The following is a 17,647-nucleotide window of genomic DNA, read 5'->3' on the forward strand; positions in this document are numbered from 1 at the left end:
TATATATATATATATATACACATGTGTATACTGTATATATAGACTGATGAATGGCCCACATGACAAACCATCCTAACAACTGCAACTGGGAATAAGACACAATGATTGACTTATTTATTATCAACTTACAATACATTGGAATGTCACAAATAAAATAGAAAAGCAAAAGTTATCGAGCATGTTTGGAGCAGATGCAGTTGTTGACACAAAAAAAGGGGTCTAAAGGTCCAGGAGAATGTGAAAGGTGGTGCAGTTGCGAGGCCCCTCAAACTTTTGAACTTCCTGCTCATCATATTATCATGCTCCAATAATCTCTTTTATTCCCACTCCAAACACGCTGTGCACTGCGTCCAGAGAGAGGAAGGAGACTGGAATCCAGTGGGATGTCTCTCAGAGAGAGACACACACACACACACACACACACACACAAACACACAAACATGTGTCAACTGGCATAAATACAGGGGGTGGATGACGTAAAGTGACCTAAAAGTTCAGCAGCACTGGAGAAAACAGCCATTAGTTGAAGCTGATACTGTTCAGTTTTTGGAGGACAGATTCAACATAATCACTTTTTTTTTTTCGCAGCCATGTGTCTTTAAGTTAAGCACATATCAGTTAGTGTTAATGAGGTTCTGCGTAGTGTGAGCACCGCACTGCAGTAGAAGGAAAATGGCTGAGGGAGCAGGGGTCAAAGGTCAAAGCAGCAGTAACTATGCCCCACACTGCTCTCTGTCTCTCCGCCACTACAATGGAGATGAATGGGATTTTGTTTTGTGATGCTCAAAGCTTTGAAAAATCCCATTTAACAAAGGTTGTAAACAAACACGTCTATCATTATGTATTCGAAAATGGGAAATCTCAATGTGGTTTAAATGTAAATTGAATTCCTAAATTGTTCCATTTTGTCACCGTTGTATTTGTTTTATGATCATAAGGATCAAGTTCTGGCCAATTTCCCTGTTTTCTATGATTTTCATGAGTAAAAGAAAGGAACTAAGACATAATGAAGGCAGCAAAGGATTTATTTGTAAGCTGATGGTCCGCCCCAACTTCCACAAAGTGGACCCCAGGTGGCAGCATTTAACAGAGAATAACACCCCACTGGATTTAAAGGGGCAGTCCACTGATATTAAACGTGAAGTTTAAAATAGTTGATTTAAATTTAATTTCAATCTGAATCTGACAAGTAAATAGTAACTCATTTTATCGAAATACATGTAGTAAAGTGCAATATTTCCCACTGAGGTTCAGTAAAGTAAAAGTACAAAGTTGAATAAAATATGCAATCTTTGTAAATATCAGAAATATGCAAGTACAAATAACGCACTGCAGTACAGTACTTTAATTAATGTAGTAAGTTGCATTCCACCAATACAAGTATGGACTAAAGGTCAGTTTATCTCGGCCTCTGAAGGATCAGATTTGTTTTTTTAATATGTTTTTATTTTAATTTTTTATATATATATATATATATATATATATATATATATATATATACATACATATATATATATATATATATATATATATGTATATATATGTGTACATGTGATAGGAATTGCCCTCAAACATTATCTTTGTAATTTTTTGTATTTTTTTATTAATGTATTAGGATAATCCAAATGTATTAGTGGAGGAAAGTGTTTTTGTAGAGTTTCCTGCACTATATGTGTGTGCGTGTGTGCGTGTGTGTGTGTGTGTGTGTGTGTGTGTGTGTGTGTGTGTGTGTGTAAGAATTGATTGTAAAGTAAGTGTGTTTCTTTGCAGGAGTGGCTTCTTGTATAGAGGTGGGAGGTAGATGATACTCTGGACTCAGTTCATCAGGACCTTGCAGTAAGTGCTAGTCCAACAGTCACTGATCCAGCATGGGTCTTTCTTCTTCATGCTTAAAAAAATCAGCATCAATAAGAAAAGCCTTGATGTAAAAGAACTGAGAGTTGCAGCGGATCTGCAGTTTTCTGCGAGTAAATAAATCCCCTGTCCTACTTTCTGCCATCGTTGTTCTTTCTCAGAAATTTTTCTGTATTTGCAACTTAAACATTAAAGGAATACACCATTGTCTCCCCTAGCTGTAGATAGGTGGGCCAACCCAAATGGACCCATAAAAGGCATAGACCAACCCATATCAGTACTCACACAGAGTTGCTGCGTGATAGCACTGCTACATGGCACTGAGGTGCCATGTAGCAGTGCTTCGGCTGTGCTTCCACACAACTTAGTCCCAAATTAAAATCTGCCTAAGAAATCTTCTAGTCTTTATCTGCATTGCTATTTGTACTCGTTTTGAACACGCAGGCCACAAAAAGCAATTACTTTGTTGTTGTTGTTTTGTTGGCTCACTTTTACTCACAACATGCTAACCGGCAACATAGGATTCCATTCACTACGCTAAGCTAACTAGCGTAGTGTAGGCCAGTGTTGCACCGGACTAAAAGAATGCATGCACTGAGACAAAAAATGCGTTGGCCCACCTATCTGCAGCTAGGGGAGACCGTGATAAGCCTTATTTCAACAAATGGTGGCGTATTCCTATAATGATTTTCGACCACAATCTGCCTTCGTGTTAACACTGGCATGCACATGCCCGGCCTATGTGAAACGTCATGTGACATGGGTTGTTAGCCGTGTTAATGTGGACAGTGAGTAGTGTAGATGTGGCCTCAGCCACTTTACCTGTCTCTACATGTGGTGTCCGTATGTGGATGTGCAAAGATGTCTGCCACAGTGTCTAGTGATACTACCACTAGGAGTGGTAGACAAAGTCACACTTTTAAATGCTGCACTTTGGTGCTTTGGGTAGACATGTATATAATGAAATACATAAAATGTTTTTTGATAAAGATTATCGTTAAAATGTGAGCAAAGCTGTAGGCCGAGAAGGGGAGGCAACCTTTTCAGTGAAGCCACATGGGAACAACTCTAGGTTAAATGCTCAATAAACCCAAGGCCTGCTTCGTCTTTTGAATTCACTCTGTTTTTTTTTTTTTTATCACTTCTGACTTTCACCAAACTGCCTCATAAGTTTCTTTCTCTGTGTCTTCAGTCATTTTATTTTTAAATGGACTTCTGTGAATGAAAATAGCTGCGAGGGTTCTTGTACAGTAAGGTATCACTGGCTGTTAAAAATAGCCTGACTGCTGCTCACAAGTGTTGAGCCAAGGAGGACAGGCTGTTTCCAGAAACCTAAAAAGGTCTCACGAGGCTTTCTGTGTTGGGATTTGCCAACAAATTGTCTCAAAATGTCTTTCTGGTTCTTGAATATTTGGGAAATCTAAAGGTGAGGTGTGCCTCTTTATGAATCTAGTTAGAAATGGAAATCTTTCTTCATGTCAACACAGAGAGGACTGGCAATGTGTCATTCAAACATTGATTCAAGGACTTAAAAATGAGTTTTGTGTTGTGCAAACAGTACATAATTTAAGAAATTCAGCCCACGTAAGCATTTTACAGACATTTAAAATCTTCTTTTAATATTTCACTAAATGTCAGTAAAAATCTTTAAATGTAATAAATGCAGGAGAGGAAACATACCTCTAAATAACACAATAAATTGCCGGTACGGATGCACACTCTTCATCTCCAAAGTGCAGAATGAGAACAAATTTTGGGGGTGAATGCTATATATAGTCTTAAGTGCATCCATACATGGGGTGGAAGGGGAACAGCATTCCCTGGGTGAGAGGGTAATATTTTTGTTACCATCAGCAAGTGCTTCCCAAGCGGCATCAGGCTGGTCTTCCACCGCTTTGCGCTGTTTTAATCTCTCTGGGTAAGTCACTTTTCCTAATATTTGCTCACTAGGCTAATTAGGAAAAACAGCTGTAGCAAAGTTCAGAGAAGGTATTGAGTGAGGAATGAGGGAAATGTGTTGCTATAATGAATGGTTGTAATTAGTAGTTCTCCTGTGTGGGGAAGCAGCAGCAGTCTGTAGTAATCTCCCTGGGCTTTACTTCCTTACATAACAGGGCATTAAGAGGTTGCTGACCCTCTTGCCCCGAGTTGTATAAGCTTAAATAAAACTCAGGTAAAATGTGCCTGTGTTGAAAGAATTGATTTCACAGAATGGAAACATAATTAAAACGAAGTTTGTACTTGACAGCTGGTCTAGTTAGTAAGTCTTGTTCCATTTTAATAAAAGGCCTGTAGAGTCTGATCAATCTCTTTCCCTGCATGATGGTTTTAATTAAATAGAGGGGGTGGGGGGGCTGTGTACTGCTGGTAATGACTCTATTTCCTTCATTTCTCCAATCATGGAGTAGACAGACTGCTGCAAGCTATTCATAGCTGAGCTGTGTGAGGTTGTAAGGTGAAACACATGAAGTGCTGATCTCTGCTGTGTGTTGGAACGGTCCTAATGCCTCTTAAATATTGGACTTTGACATGTGTGCCTCTGTGATACATATGTGCTTGTGATATTTATGTCTTCTCTAAATATTTGTGTTTTAGCACTGTAAAAGAGAATGTACTAGTGAGATGTACATTTACAAGATGATAACGCATGTACCCCCCCCAAAAAAAAGTGAATCACAGAGACTTGTTAAAGGCTGCAGTAAAACTAATGTCAAAGGGAAAGACTTGTCTCTTGTTTGCTGTCATGGCTAACACCTGTTTGGTTTCCTCCTCCCCCTGGTGCTCGTGGCTATGTCTCCTTGAAGTGTTCCAGTCATGGCTTCCAAAGTCACACCTTGGTATAAGAAGAAGCGCGTGAGCCAAGTTAAAACTGATTACGCGTATGACCACACTAAATGCGTGTCTGCCAAGCAGCACACGGCAGTCAGGTATGAAGGTTGAATTCACCTGCTACTTTTGGCTGCTTTGCCAGGTAGAGCAACAGATGTGCACAGAGCCGCTGCTGACAGGTCTTCGTATTCATGCTGCATCTGCGTCTGCTTCCTAGGTGGCCATCCATTTGTCCTCGGGTGTCAGATAGAGACAGAGAGCATCCTCGTCCATTCTAACTGCTGGCAAACAACAGAAAAAAAACCCTAAAAGCTGCAATTTAAAGAACTCATAACTTGGGCTTTTATAAGCTGCTGACACAATAAAAACTGAGCTTGTATGAAGACAAAAATGGCAATACACATTATGAAGTGGGAGACATTAGAGTTATATTTGGATTCACATGCAAAGTATTTGTCCTTCGGGGCAACTATATTTGTATTTTTGGAATGTTTTTCGCTTTTGGGACAGTTGACAGAGAGAGGAAATATGATGCGAAACAAAGACTCCAAGCGTGAATTGAACTGGCAATGTTGCAGTTATGTGGCCTTCGGCTACTAAGGCGGCAGCTTTTTATAGATTATGAATGTCAAATATTGTAAAAGCAGACTTTGTGGTGTTTTGTTTTTGTGTTTCTGGATTCAAAAACAGTTCTAGGAAACCGTTACCCTTACCTCTCGCTGCCATTTGGAGTCACAGACCATACATTATTCCATGACTCAAAGTTAAGGCACAAATGTTAGAAGATTTTTAGAAAGAGCGAGGCTGCATAGTGAACTCATTGTTCCAAATTCTAACTCAAACTTTATTTCTAAAGCATATTTCTTTTAAAACAGATGACCTAACTCTGTACAATGAAAGATAAAAAAACAAAAGAATATAGAGACAGAGACCATAAAAACACAGTAAAGAACGAGAGGCTGATCCAGTTTTGAACATGTTATTTGGACCTAATGTTACTTTTCTTAGTAGTATTCTTTGGGAATCCATATTCATCCCTCTGTGTGATGCTTTTTGTTCCTCTGCCAAACGTTGATTTAGTTTGAGATAAAAGATGACACATGTTCAATCTAAAGCACTCAGGAAGGTATCTGAAATATTGCATGTCCAATGTCAAAGGTCCATAGCTTGAAGATGCAGACCTGCAAAAACCAAACAAGTGAAAAAACGTAAGAACGTAAGAACTCTGACCCATTTCAAAATGGTCCCCAGTGATGGTGGTCACCTTCTCCTTGTGGAGTCCAGAGGCTCTGGAGCTACATCCTGGGACAGGGCTACAGATAATGCTACTGCTACTGAGGCTCTGCAGCTTTTGGCTGGTTTTATTACCCAGGTCTTAAGACACGTCTGTATTTTACTAGATTGCTGTAGAAGACTTTTTCGTCCAGCTCTGCTACACAACATTAACACGCTGAACTTGATGCTTAAGTTGAAGACTGTGCTAGCTTTGTTGTCACTAGTGACATAAGAGGGCCTCAAACGTCCACTTCAAGCCAAGTTCAACCCCTGCGTTATGTCAGAGGCTGCGTGCCACTCCCTTAACCCTGACCTACATCTGAGGCCAGTGGTCAGGGCTGCAGGTCAGATGGTTTCTGATTAGGTTTATCATGAAGTTTCCCATGAAAACATGGAGGACTAGGTGTTAGTTTATCTACAGAATATGTAAATTTTCTGTCAATTTGACAAACTTAATTTCTTATTTAAATAGAATTGTTAAGGCCGCCCGGATAGCTCAGTTTGACGAGTAGGCGCCCATATATAGAGGATCACTCCTCAACGCAGCAGGCCCTGGTTTGACTCCAGCCTGCAGCCATTTCCTGCATATCCTTCCCCCCCTCTCTCCCCTTTTATTTCTTCAGCTGACCTGTCAAGAAAGGCCTAAAAATGCCCTTAAAAAACAAACAAAAACAAGAAGTAGTTTGAGCAATCTTTGTCCATGATCCTGATGTTCATTGTTCAAATTTGCTTTATGCATGTCAGACACTAATCTCTATTAATCTTTTTAAAACATTTTGAAGGTGCACAGTGAATGAGGACGTGGCAGCAAAGCAAATTTTGCTTTGTCGTTGCCGTGCTGAGCAAACGGTGACATTTTGTTTAAGATGGCCAAGATGTCTTTATGTCTTTCGTCTTTGTGAATCAAATATGTTGATATCATATGAATGGATTCATCAAGGTACTGAGGTACTTCATCAAGATACATTATATTGGCAATGCAATGGAGATACCTGGGTCTCTACCAATGGAAACAGGAGGAGGAATAGTGTAGAAGTCTAATGTAAATTGGCAACATATTCTGTTCACCCATGTTAAAGACAAAACATATTACAGAGAAGGAGACCTTCATTTGCAATATTGTGGCACCAGTTTTTACTAGTTACTTAACACTTGAGAAAAACCTCAGGTGGATCTTGGGACATTTCAGCGCAGCAAGCTGCTTCTGCAAAACTAAAACCCCCAAAGTCCATTATGGCTTCTTCTTCTTCATTCAATGCATGTTTTATAACAATGGACGTCTTCCCGACAGGACATCCAGCTCTAAATCGGTGAGCCAAGTGCAGGCCCAGGCCACAGCGGCTATGGCAGAACCAACCTATACCGTACCTGCGTTCCGGCAGAGGTGAGTTCCCATTGGCTGCTGTCATGTGTCAGGCTATTTTAGATGTAAGGTTACACTGAACTACAGTCTCTACTAGCTGACTCCAGCCAAGACAGCTCATTTCCTCCGTGTTACTAGAAGATTTTTCAGTCATTCTGACCCTTTAGTTTAACCTTTATTTCTATTCTTATTTACAACGGCGGCCTGGAAAAAGCCAAAAGCCTCCTGAGGGAGGAGTCTCTGTCTTTTAATTGTTTTGAATCGACATTGGTTCCTCTGATCAGTAACTTTATTTTTATTTTACCTATCTTATCCTAAAATGTCATGCTGGCCCCCGCCTGCTCTCTGTACTAGTCTTTATAAATCCCAAGAGGTTGAATCTAATCTGCAAATGAACTGTCTTCTTCCAATTCCAAGTTTATTTCCTACTTTATTTTTCATTGTGAGATCGAAACCACCATTATGATTAGTTCAAAGGGATCAAAATGTATTGTTTTAGTGCCCGTGAAAAAAAAAAAAGCACACTTAAAAATAAGTAAAAGGTTTAAAAGTTTCAGAAGTTATTTTCTATAAAGTCTGTATAAAATAAAATTAACAATGTAACTTGTGATTGACGCCTACTGTTGTCACACTGAAAATAATAAATGGGATGTATATAGCTGGTTCCTGGATTAGGAGTGGATGTAGTAAAGCTGTGTCTTGTTACTGTAGAACTGCTGAGGAGGGGACGGAGGAGTACCAGCGGGTGAGCACGAAAGTTGAGAAAGGACTGACTGTGATCCAGGAGGAGCTCCACAGGATGAGGATGGCCACCAAGACCCAAGTGGATAACATTGCTATCCAGAGGGAGGTAAGCAGCTCGGAGGTATTTGATCATATTTATGCTGTATGTTGAACCAAATCATAAAATTTAGTAACTTTACATGCAAAACCGGCTGATTGATTTCAATAGCTTGTTTCATATCAAATCTTTGTCTTTAATACCAAACATGACACTCAGCTGTCCAGTTAATGTTTTACAGACCACCTTGTCTTGCTGAAACATTGCATTGATCAGATTATGATTGGATATGTCATAATGTTTAGGCAAAAATAACTGTGTTGGCTGCTAATTAATGCCGAAATAAGTCCAGAACTCTTTTCTCTCCTTCAACCTGCAGCTGCTAAATCTACACTCATTGCACAGTCTCTTATTTTGTTGGTGATGGCGCAGTGGACATAACACAGAGACATCAACCAATGCGTCCCTGAGCCAGACACTTTTTTGCATTTACTTAGTTGCTCCAGAGGCGTGCAACCTCTGATAGCAAATTAGTCGCTTTGTTTAAAAGCGTCAGCTAAATGACATGTAATACTAAAGTAATGAATGTGTCATTGAATAGAAATTGAGTTACAGTGTGATGAATCCCTAGATTCTGCAGCTTTACAGCAGGAGACACACTACGGACCTCTCAGGTCATCGTGAAGTGCTTACTTGTTGATTTGTAATGTGAGAATTACGGGGTGGGAATCTCTGGGGATGATCCGATTCAGAGGGCCGCAATGCGATTGCATCTTGACGCATCAAAAGTCTTGATTTCTGAACATGATTTGGGTATTTTTCTCACTGTGTGACTTGCTACTACATACAGTATTTGTAATGATTAATCCATTTTCACCAAGAAGTAGCCTAGCTTACAACGTAAACATGGCGCACAGGTTTGTTAAGCATCCCCCTCAAACTGGTTCAACCCAATGTTTAGAGGGTCTCTCTTTCAACAGTTAGAAGGAACGTGCAGCCCATCCTTACTAAGTTGTTACAGGCAATCACAGTTTTGAGAATTGGGTTTTTAATTTCATGCATGGAGACGAAGCCTTTCAAGAGAGAATTACGTTGCATCTAAGCATCGATTCTTCCCCACGCACACCCCTTAAAGTTATTTCCCGTGTCTGTAGAACAAACTGAAAGTGGATCTGACATGCACCCACACCTGGACCACCTTCAAAAGCAGGCCTATACACGGTTTTGTTTCCAGTTTGCTTTTTAATTAAATAATGTGTATTTCTTTATTTGTTTTTACTGCATCTTTCTCTTTCCTTTATTCTGTTAAAAGCCGCAATCCATAATTATCTGCGTAGTCCATACATAGCATTGCTGATCAAGTGTCTAGCGTCCTGTTTAATAAGCTGATTAAGTTTATTGTTGGTATATGGTGAAAATATAATAAACTGATCCGATAACATGGACTCTAATATGTCATTGCAACATTACATATGTCCATTTCTATCATATGTTTATATTCCCTATTAACAGTATATTAATTCAAAACATGATGGAGTACTGGGATCTTCCCACTCTCTATGGATGGTGCTTATATAAATGAATGAATGGGTTTTGCCGTGCCTCATCTTGCTGTGAGAATGCACACGGATGATGCTGAAGTTTAAAGTTCTTAAGCTTCCTATCCTGACCTCTATAATCCTTCTGGTCCAGGCAGATTCCAGATCTGTTGATGGTGACAACATGTAAACACAGGAAGGGTTATTTTAATGGTGTCTTCTTCACTGCGCTATATGCATTCACTCTCTTCAGGTTAGGGACATGATGTACAAGAAGACGAATGTGTTGGAGGACATCCCAAAGTCGCCGGACTTCCTGGTTGCCCTGCGGCCCCACACCGTGTGGGAGAAGACCCCCGTCAAACTGTTCTGCACGGTGCAGGGCAACCCGAGGCCCATTGTCAAATGGTCAGAACACTCACATCTCACCGGAGTGGGGCTTACTTACCATATGTTCACTGTTAATGATTGTTCTTGTGTTTTCTTTATAAGGTTTATACCTAATTTTGGTAGACTCAGATATCTTGTGTAGCTGTTTGGCATTATGCTGGGATGAAATACAGCGTGGATGCTTTGATCTCCCCCGAAAAAGGCATTCCTTTAACCCCTTTAATCTTTAATGTTCAGCATACAGTCCCAGTATAGCCATCCCTTGTTTGATGGACAGTCAGTGAGTCATGTAGCCCCACACACACACACACACACATGCTTCTTTTACCGAACGTGAGAGCGTGGAGGTGTGAACAACCCTTAGTGACTGCCGGCTGTTTGCAGGTATAAAGGCGGAGTGCCGGTCGACCCGCTCACCGCTCCAGGAAAGTACAAGATTGAAAACAAGTATGGAGTCCACAGTTTGATCATTAGCAGGTACGGCACAGACACAACGCTGCAGAGAATCTTCTTCAAAACACACTTTGTTGTCATAACGATATTGAAGACAATGTCAAGGGGGTTGCAACGTACAAAAGGTAAAAACAATACATATAAAGTGTTATAAGGACCTGTGCAATATTTCCAAAAAGGAGTGGGACAAAGCAAAGCTTGTTATTTTTGACACCCCTTATTATTTAAATTCTGTAAATGCATATACTGCATATATATATGTGTGTGTTTTACATTTTGCACCAAACAACCCATCACCCTATAATCACCCATCCCAGTACAGTCAGTATTGTGACCCACACTCAAAATCCCCTTTCTTGATTAATTGCTTTTGTGCAACTTTTTTTAAACTTACTTCAAAGGTGCTTTACACAATGAAGTAAAAAAAAAAAAAAAAAGAATGAAAGAGAAAAGTTACATTAAAAAAAAGTTTAAAAAAAAGACATGGGTAAGCACAATAAAAAAATATACAGCTGAATTAAAAAGAGTTTAAATAAGAGACACAGATATGAAGATTAAATAGTATAAAAGAAAAAAGGTTCAAAAGGCTAAATAATTGTGAAATCGTAACGCAGATCTAACAACTTGTAACTTCAATTAAAAGGCCAGCTTCACTAAAAAATTGACTTTCCCAAGTTTTACTGTAAAAAGAGTATTTTTACTGCTACCACACGCTGCAAGAAGTACAATAGTGTCACACACATGCAATGAATCATATCAACACAAAGGAAGAGACTCACACCCATCCACTCATACACTTTGTGGACCTCTTGCTGCCATTTGGAGATACAAGTGCAAAAAAACGTGTTCACTCTTTCCATATAGTGCTTTGTGTTTGTTGGAGTTATAAGTGCATTTCACTTGTACTCTATGTTGACTGCAGGAATTTCTTGTCTTGTAAAGTTTTACATACACAAAATGTATGGATCCTTTCTATTTGGACACCGTAAAACAACCTGAGGTGAGGGAAAGCAAAGCAGCAGAAAGGGCTTAAGAGTTAATTAATGCAAGATACAAATTATTAATCTACTCTGTGAATCTTTACTGCTTTACCTAGACTTAAAAGACGGGTGGAGAGAGAGAGAGAGAGAGGGAGGGGGAGAGAGAGAGAGGGAGAGGCAGGGCTGTTAGATTTAGGGGAACGGCCCGCCCTGCAGGCCTGTACGTCATCTTCAAGACTCCTCAGCTGTTTGTGTCGAAGTGCTGACCTTTGCGTCATTCGATCCATGAATTCCTCCCTCTGCTCTCTCTCTCTCTCTCTCTCTCTCTCTCTCTCTCTCTCTCTCTCTCTCTCTCTCTCTCTCTCTCTGAGGCATTGAATATCTCCGGTCGTCAGTCAGTGCAGTGCCAGCGAGGAGACCTTATGTCCCTGGCTTTGTAAAAAATGAAGGGTTTTCTCATTCAGAGTCCAAGCGAGACGCTCTATTAGAGGCAGAGCTCGGCCTCTTAAGTCCCCCACAGCTGAGGAAATGGGTCATCTTTTAAAATAGTCCCGTTCAGGGTGAAGGTCACATTTCGGCCTCCTGTTCTCTTCTCACCCGGCCAGCGGACTCTCGCCTCGGCGCACCTTCTTTTCAGCACTCTCCCAAAATGTGAGGTCATTTTTTAAAAGCTGCAGTACATGATCTCTTGTGCCGTAGTCAAGCATTGACTTCGGGAGTTTACAGCCGCCCTTGTACTAATGTTTGACAAAACTTGAACCCTTGTGTTGTCCTCGGGTCAACTTGACCCGTTCTAACGTGTTTTAAATCAGAAATATGGATTTCTTTCAACCAAATTGCCCATAAATAACATGGATGAGTCCATACAACATTCTTCAAGTAACATTAATGATTATTTTCATTGAATTTTTGGGGTGTTTTATTTAATCTTATGCCATTTGAATTCTTTTTTTTTATGGTTTCCAAACAGTATCTGGACTAAACTTTGACATCTACCCATCTTAGATCCACCCAACATCCTCTGATCTTAACTATTAGCCAAAATATTTAATAATTTCTGCCTTTTTTAACTAAAGACCTATGTATAATTTGATATAAATGAGGTCTGTTGACCATGAATTCCAAGAATAAGTGTAAAATCAGTTTTTAAACCAACTCAGGTTTTAAAAAAAGCTCCAAAAGCTGGAAAAAAAGTGACAAATACATTTTCATTTTCAATTTGGACCCGGAAGGACAAGTTCATGGTGAACAGGAAGACAACACAAGGGTTAGGACGGGCCTCTCTTGCTCACACCCTGTTTGTCTGTCAATTTAAATATGGATACAACACCAACATTAATATGGCAAAATGTGCTTTATGGATGGGAGAGACATGTTATAATTCATCAAAATCCTATTTTCAACCTCCACTTTTTACAGTGACAGCATAGGTTAGAGCTGGTTTCAGGTCTCAGGACACATTACCGCCAGTCCTACCTGTGATTAGAGCACAGGGCTAACCAAAATTCCTTAATCTACATTATGATTCACAGAAAACAGTGTGTAATTATAATATATGAAAGACATGGCAGTAACAGAAGGTGCTCCCTTTTCTAATTATGTTTTTAAAGTCTCTGTAAATGGGCCGATTTGGAGGAAAGAACAACTAAACTCTAAGTATCATCAAGCTAAGTTCATTAAAAATGAACTAATTACAACATATTGAACAGTGTGTCCATTTTTCTTATAATTACTATCAAAGAAAGTTTTTTCAAGGAACCTTCAGATGAATTCACAGTTATATTGCAGAAATTACAGAAATGTATGGGATTTATGGGAATAAAATGTAACGCCTATTTCAATGTTATCCCCTTCTATTTCCTATTAAGTTGCATTAAGGTCGAAGAAATCCTTACATTCTAACTAACACCTTTACATATATATATATGTTATATAACATCATCACATATACAGTATACATTGCATTGGCTTGATCGTTCCATTAAAGAAAATTGGCCTTTGCCGGACAAGAGTTTCTATTAACATCTGACGTATTAATTTGAATTGAAAATTAAATATCTCAAGTAAGAAAATGCTATTTGAAGTTTAAATAAATAGGCTGTCAACCACATCAGTGAGTTTATTGAATGCACATATTTCTAAAGACAACATCCCAATCGTTTTACTGTAAAACATACAAATATGGAATATTTATTGAACATGGGAAAGCTGTGGATGCACGTTCCTCCAGTTGTTTAAATGACGTCGTGACATCCTTCCTTGGTGTCTGGTGTTGCAGGTGTGCTGTGAGTGACACCGCGGAGTACAGCGCTGTGGCCACCAACGTTCACGGGACGGCGACCAGCAAGGCCACGGTCACCGTAAAGAGTGAGTTCATCATCATCATCATCTCACCCTGTCTCTGTCATCAGTGTCGTTATGATGTTGTACCATTATTCAGCTAATTATGTCATCATAATCTTCTTTCCCTTCACAGGAGCATCAGGATCCGGGGAGTCCTGCCTGCTTGGTTTAGGTGAGGGGGGACAGGGGGGGGGTAGTGGCTGAGGATCTAGCTGGAAGGGGGGGGTGGTTTTAATTTGTTGTTGCAATCAGGTCCAGACACAACCAGTTCACCCACATGGGATCACTTGGCCACAAATAGCAGAGCATGTGAGAGGCCTGATAAGCAGTGGAAACTATTGTAAGAAGCTGTTGTCCTCGTGTGTGCACACAAGGAACCTCACACCAAATAGTTCAGCCCCCTGATGATCTATTTAAACATTAATTCTTTTACTAACTGGGTCTGTGGTTCAGAAATGAATTCATGTTTAAATTAAGATAATCATTTCCCTCCTTTCCACCATTCATATATGCAATTATTCTGTTTACCCCAAGTCCACAACGAGTCGTTATGTTGCTCTTATTAAGCAAATCAGTGAGTTTTTTAAAATAAACAGGGTGACAAAACACATCGATGCTTTCATTTTCCTGAAATATTGACGACGTTGAGTTTCAACCCTCGGGTTGTCTTCGTCAAAACTGAAAAATAACACTTTTGTTAAGGTTTTTTAGCAATGTTTTGAACTTTTTCTTGCATTTTAGTACCTTTTATTCAACACTCATGACGCTTTTTTTTAATGTTTGTCACCTTTTGACGTTTTCAACACTACGTAACATTAACTTATTAACCTCAGTTTCAGAGTTATTTTTGGAATTTATGGTCAATAAACCTCATTTATAGGAAATTATACCTAATGTTTGTGTTAGAAAAGCAGAAATTATGAATTATTGAGACTAACATTAAAGGAATGGATGTTGATAATAATCACAGACTGGAATATGTCAACTTTTACTCAATACTATTTCAACAACACTCACATTTGTTTTTCAAATGCTATAAAATTGAATAAGACGCCCCAAAATTAATGAAAGTAGAGATTTGTACTTGGCAAAGAGCGTTGGGTGGAATCAATCATGTTATTTTGGGGAATTAAAAAGAACATTGATGTGGGAAAAAGGGTCAATTTGACCCGAGAACAAAATGAGGGGTTAAGTGGGAGGTGACTCTCAAATGTAAAGAAACCAAAGAATCCAAAACACTTAAACTTACTTTATTGACACTTTCTTCTCCTCAAACCTCACCTACACTACAAAACATTAATTTGTACAATTTAAAACTTTTTATTTTCCTGATGAAGTTTTTAGGATTTGACCATCAGGTGCGGATCTGTGGGCGCCTACATTGACAGCTGGCACGCCCAATCAGAAATTCACAACAAAAGAAAACACTACTCAGTTTAGTTAAACATGGATATTAGTACTGTATGTGGTGTATTTTATCTATAACATGTTAAAAACAGGGAAATTAGAAGTAGGCTAAGCCTGATAACTACTACTGTTTTTTCATTGGTCAGTGCAACATTAGTGTAGTAATATTGCAATCTGGTGCAAAAACCCAAATATGAGGAAGTTAATCATAATTGGAAGCAGTATCTTGAACAACAACAATGATAACCCATCTATAATATATTCCCTTTTTCTCCTTTAAGCCCTGTGAACAGTTTTCAATATTTCATCATGCAACTCAAGACTCAGCTGCTCTAGTCAAATTTCCTGGCTTTGGTAAAACTGCTTTGATTTCAGGACACCCTAGATTCAGGGCCACCTCGACTTAATCCAGACCTACCCATCTGACACGATCTGCATCCACCGCTGTACTATATTCTTTGGATTCCTTCCTTTATTTCCTTAAAAATCCACAAAACATCCACTGTCGCACAATGTTGCACATGATATACTGACTATGACGCAAATGTTGGCGTTTGTGGCCTTCGAGTCTGACCGATTAACCGAGGCTGGTCTACACTTACCTGGGACCCCAATGGGAGCATCTCAATAATCTCTTGTGCTCCCTGGACCACACTATGAGGACCTATTGCGCAAGACAGCAGTTTCTAAACAGAGGTTTAACTATTCCCAGGGGTCCTTAAAGAGACAGCTTTATTCATTTTTATACCCCTAATTGTACTCACATGGAATACATTTCAAGCAATATTAAATCAAATTGTGGTTGTTTTCCACTATGAGGAGGTATTTCCTTTAAAAAAACAACAACATAATTCCACAGATTTGGGGATCTTTGTCATTCTTGGCTGGTTTTAAAGGTATTTTACCTTCAGATAAGAATGCAGAAAATGCAGAAACAACCACATTTACACTTACTGTATCATTTAAACCCTACACATCTACATCCTCTAATGTGTACATTTAAAATAGGCCATTCTCAATGAGATGTTAACAGTGATGTTTCACTTCTTGCCCAGTGCCCCACCTGACTGAGATCCATCCCAGTAAGCTGGAGGTCAGCATGCTGGATCGCTTCTCTGTGAGCTTTGGCGTGGAGGGGGGCTCCATCAGTCTGGTCTGTACCCTGGTTGTCGTGCCTGACCTCCCCAACCTGCCCCCCCTTGCCCAGTGGTACAGAGACGGTAAGACATTCATTCTCCCGTGAGTGTGAACATATTTTGTTCCTTCATGTTTTGTTTTATCATGCTTAAAGGAACACGCCGACTTATTGGGACTTTAGCTTATTCATCGTATCCCCCAGAGTTAGATAAGTCCATAGACATGTGACACAGCCATCTTCTAACCTCATAAAAACTGGGAACTATATTCTCAGAAGCCAAAGCACTGCTACTTGGGTGGAGTCATTTCATTGCAACACCTGAAAAGCACCGTTGTTCCTCTCTGCTTCTCGTGTGCTGCTAGCAAATCACTCCGCCCGAGTAGCAGAAGTTGCAGTGCTTCGGCTTCTGAGAATATAATTCCCAGTTTGTCTCATGTGACCTTGTTATTTGGACATGCTGTGACTACACAAATCACAAAATGTAAATAGGAACATGTTGCCGTTACTCTGTCACTTATTGGGAGCAGTAGGCTAGTTGGAGCCGGTCACCTCCAGCATCTGTGCTAAGCTAAGCTAGCAGTGCGCCAGACAGAGTTAAGACACGCATGGAGATGAGAAGGGTATGTATGGACGTATCTAACTCTGGGGGATACAGTGACTAAGCTAAAGTCCCAATAAGTGGGCGTTCCTTTAAATGACAATAAAATGAATCTGAATCATCCAGGAATAGAGATGATGTCTTGTTCAAAGACGCATCAGCATTTTTATTAATCTTTCTTTATTGTGATTAGGTTCAACTCAGTTTTTCTTTGTTCTAGCTTATTCTTAAGCTATTTGGGTTCTACGTATCTATTTATTTACGTTTTTCTCCGTAGCTGCTGTACCTCGGACACAGGTTGTGTGTTAACAGTGTACCTCGGTCACTTCTTACTGTGTCTTTCATCCTGTCTGCTGACAGATAAACTGCTGAAACCAAGCAAGCTGGCAGAGATGTCGGTGGGTGGAGGTGCGGCCCGTCTGACGCTGCCCCACCTGGCCAAGGACGACGAGGGCCTCTACACTCTCCGCATCTTCACAAAGGACGGTACCACCGAACACAGCGCCTACCTGTTTGTTTCAGGTAGGATTCATCTCTCTGCATCATGTAGCTTTTTAACATGCCCTGCAGAGCGCTGCTATGCCCTGCTACACCCTGTAACTCCCTGCACAGCGCTGCTATGCCCTGCTACACCCTATAACTCCCTGCAGAGCGCTGCAGTGCCCTGCTACACCCTATAACTCCCTGCAGAGCGCTGC

General features: G+C 40.0%; 1 protein-coding gene across 7 annotated transcripts in view; it reads left to right on the forward strand.

Annotated features, from left to right (window-relative positions):
* The first annotated feature begins 3,602 nt into the window (after positions 1 to 3,602).
* Positions 3,603 to 17,647, forward strand: part of LOC117961759 (M-protein, striated muscle-like) — a 60,099-nt gene continuing 46,054 nt past the window's right edge. For 2 of the 7 annotated variants that reach the window (XM_034900644.1, XM_034900662.1), the window contains exons 1-10: positions 3,651 to 3,772; positions 4,659 to 4,781; positions 7,250 to 7,342; positions 8,033 to 8,171; positions 9,894 to 10,048; positions 10,415 to 10,507; positions 13,742 to 13,830; positions 13,940 to 13,978; positions 16,269 to 16,433; positions 17,310 to 17,471. In XM_034900644.1, coding sequence (XP_034756535.1) covers positions 4,669 to 4,781; positions 7,250 to 7,342; positions 8,033 to 8,171; positions 9,894 to 10,048; positions 10,415 to 10,507; positions 13,742 to 13,830; positions 13,940 to 13,978; positions 16,269 to 16,433; positions 17,310 to 17,471 — 1,048 coding nt within the window. In that variant the 5' untranslated portion in view covers positions 3,651 to 3,772; positions 4,659 to 4,668. Of the gene's footprint in view, positions 3,773 to 4,658; positions 4,782 to 7,249; positions 7,343 to 8,032; positions 8,172 to 9,893; positions 10,049 to 10,414; positions 10,508 to 13,741; positions 13,831 to 13,939; positions 13,979 to 16,268; positions 16,434 to 17,309; positions 17,472 to 17,647 lie in introns of all 7 variants that reach the window. The other 5 variants (XM_034900652.1, XM_034900673.1, XM_034900692.1 and 2 more) reach the window with 4 other exon arrangements.

This window comes from Etheostoma cragini, chromosome 2 (assembly GCF_013103735.1).
Source record: "Etheostoma cragini isolate CJK2018 chromosome 2, CSU_Ecrag_1.0, whole genome shotgun sequence".
NCBI classification, from domain to species: Eukaryota; Metazoa; Chordata; class Actinopteri; order Perciformes; family Percidae; genus Etheostoma; species Etheostoma cragini.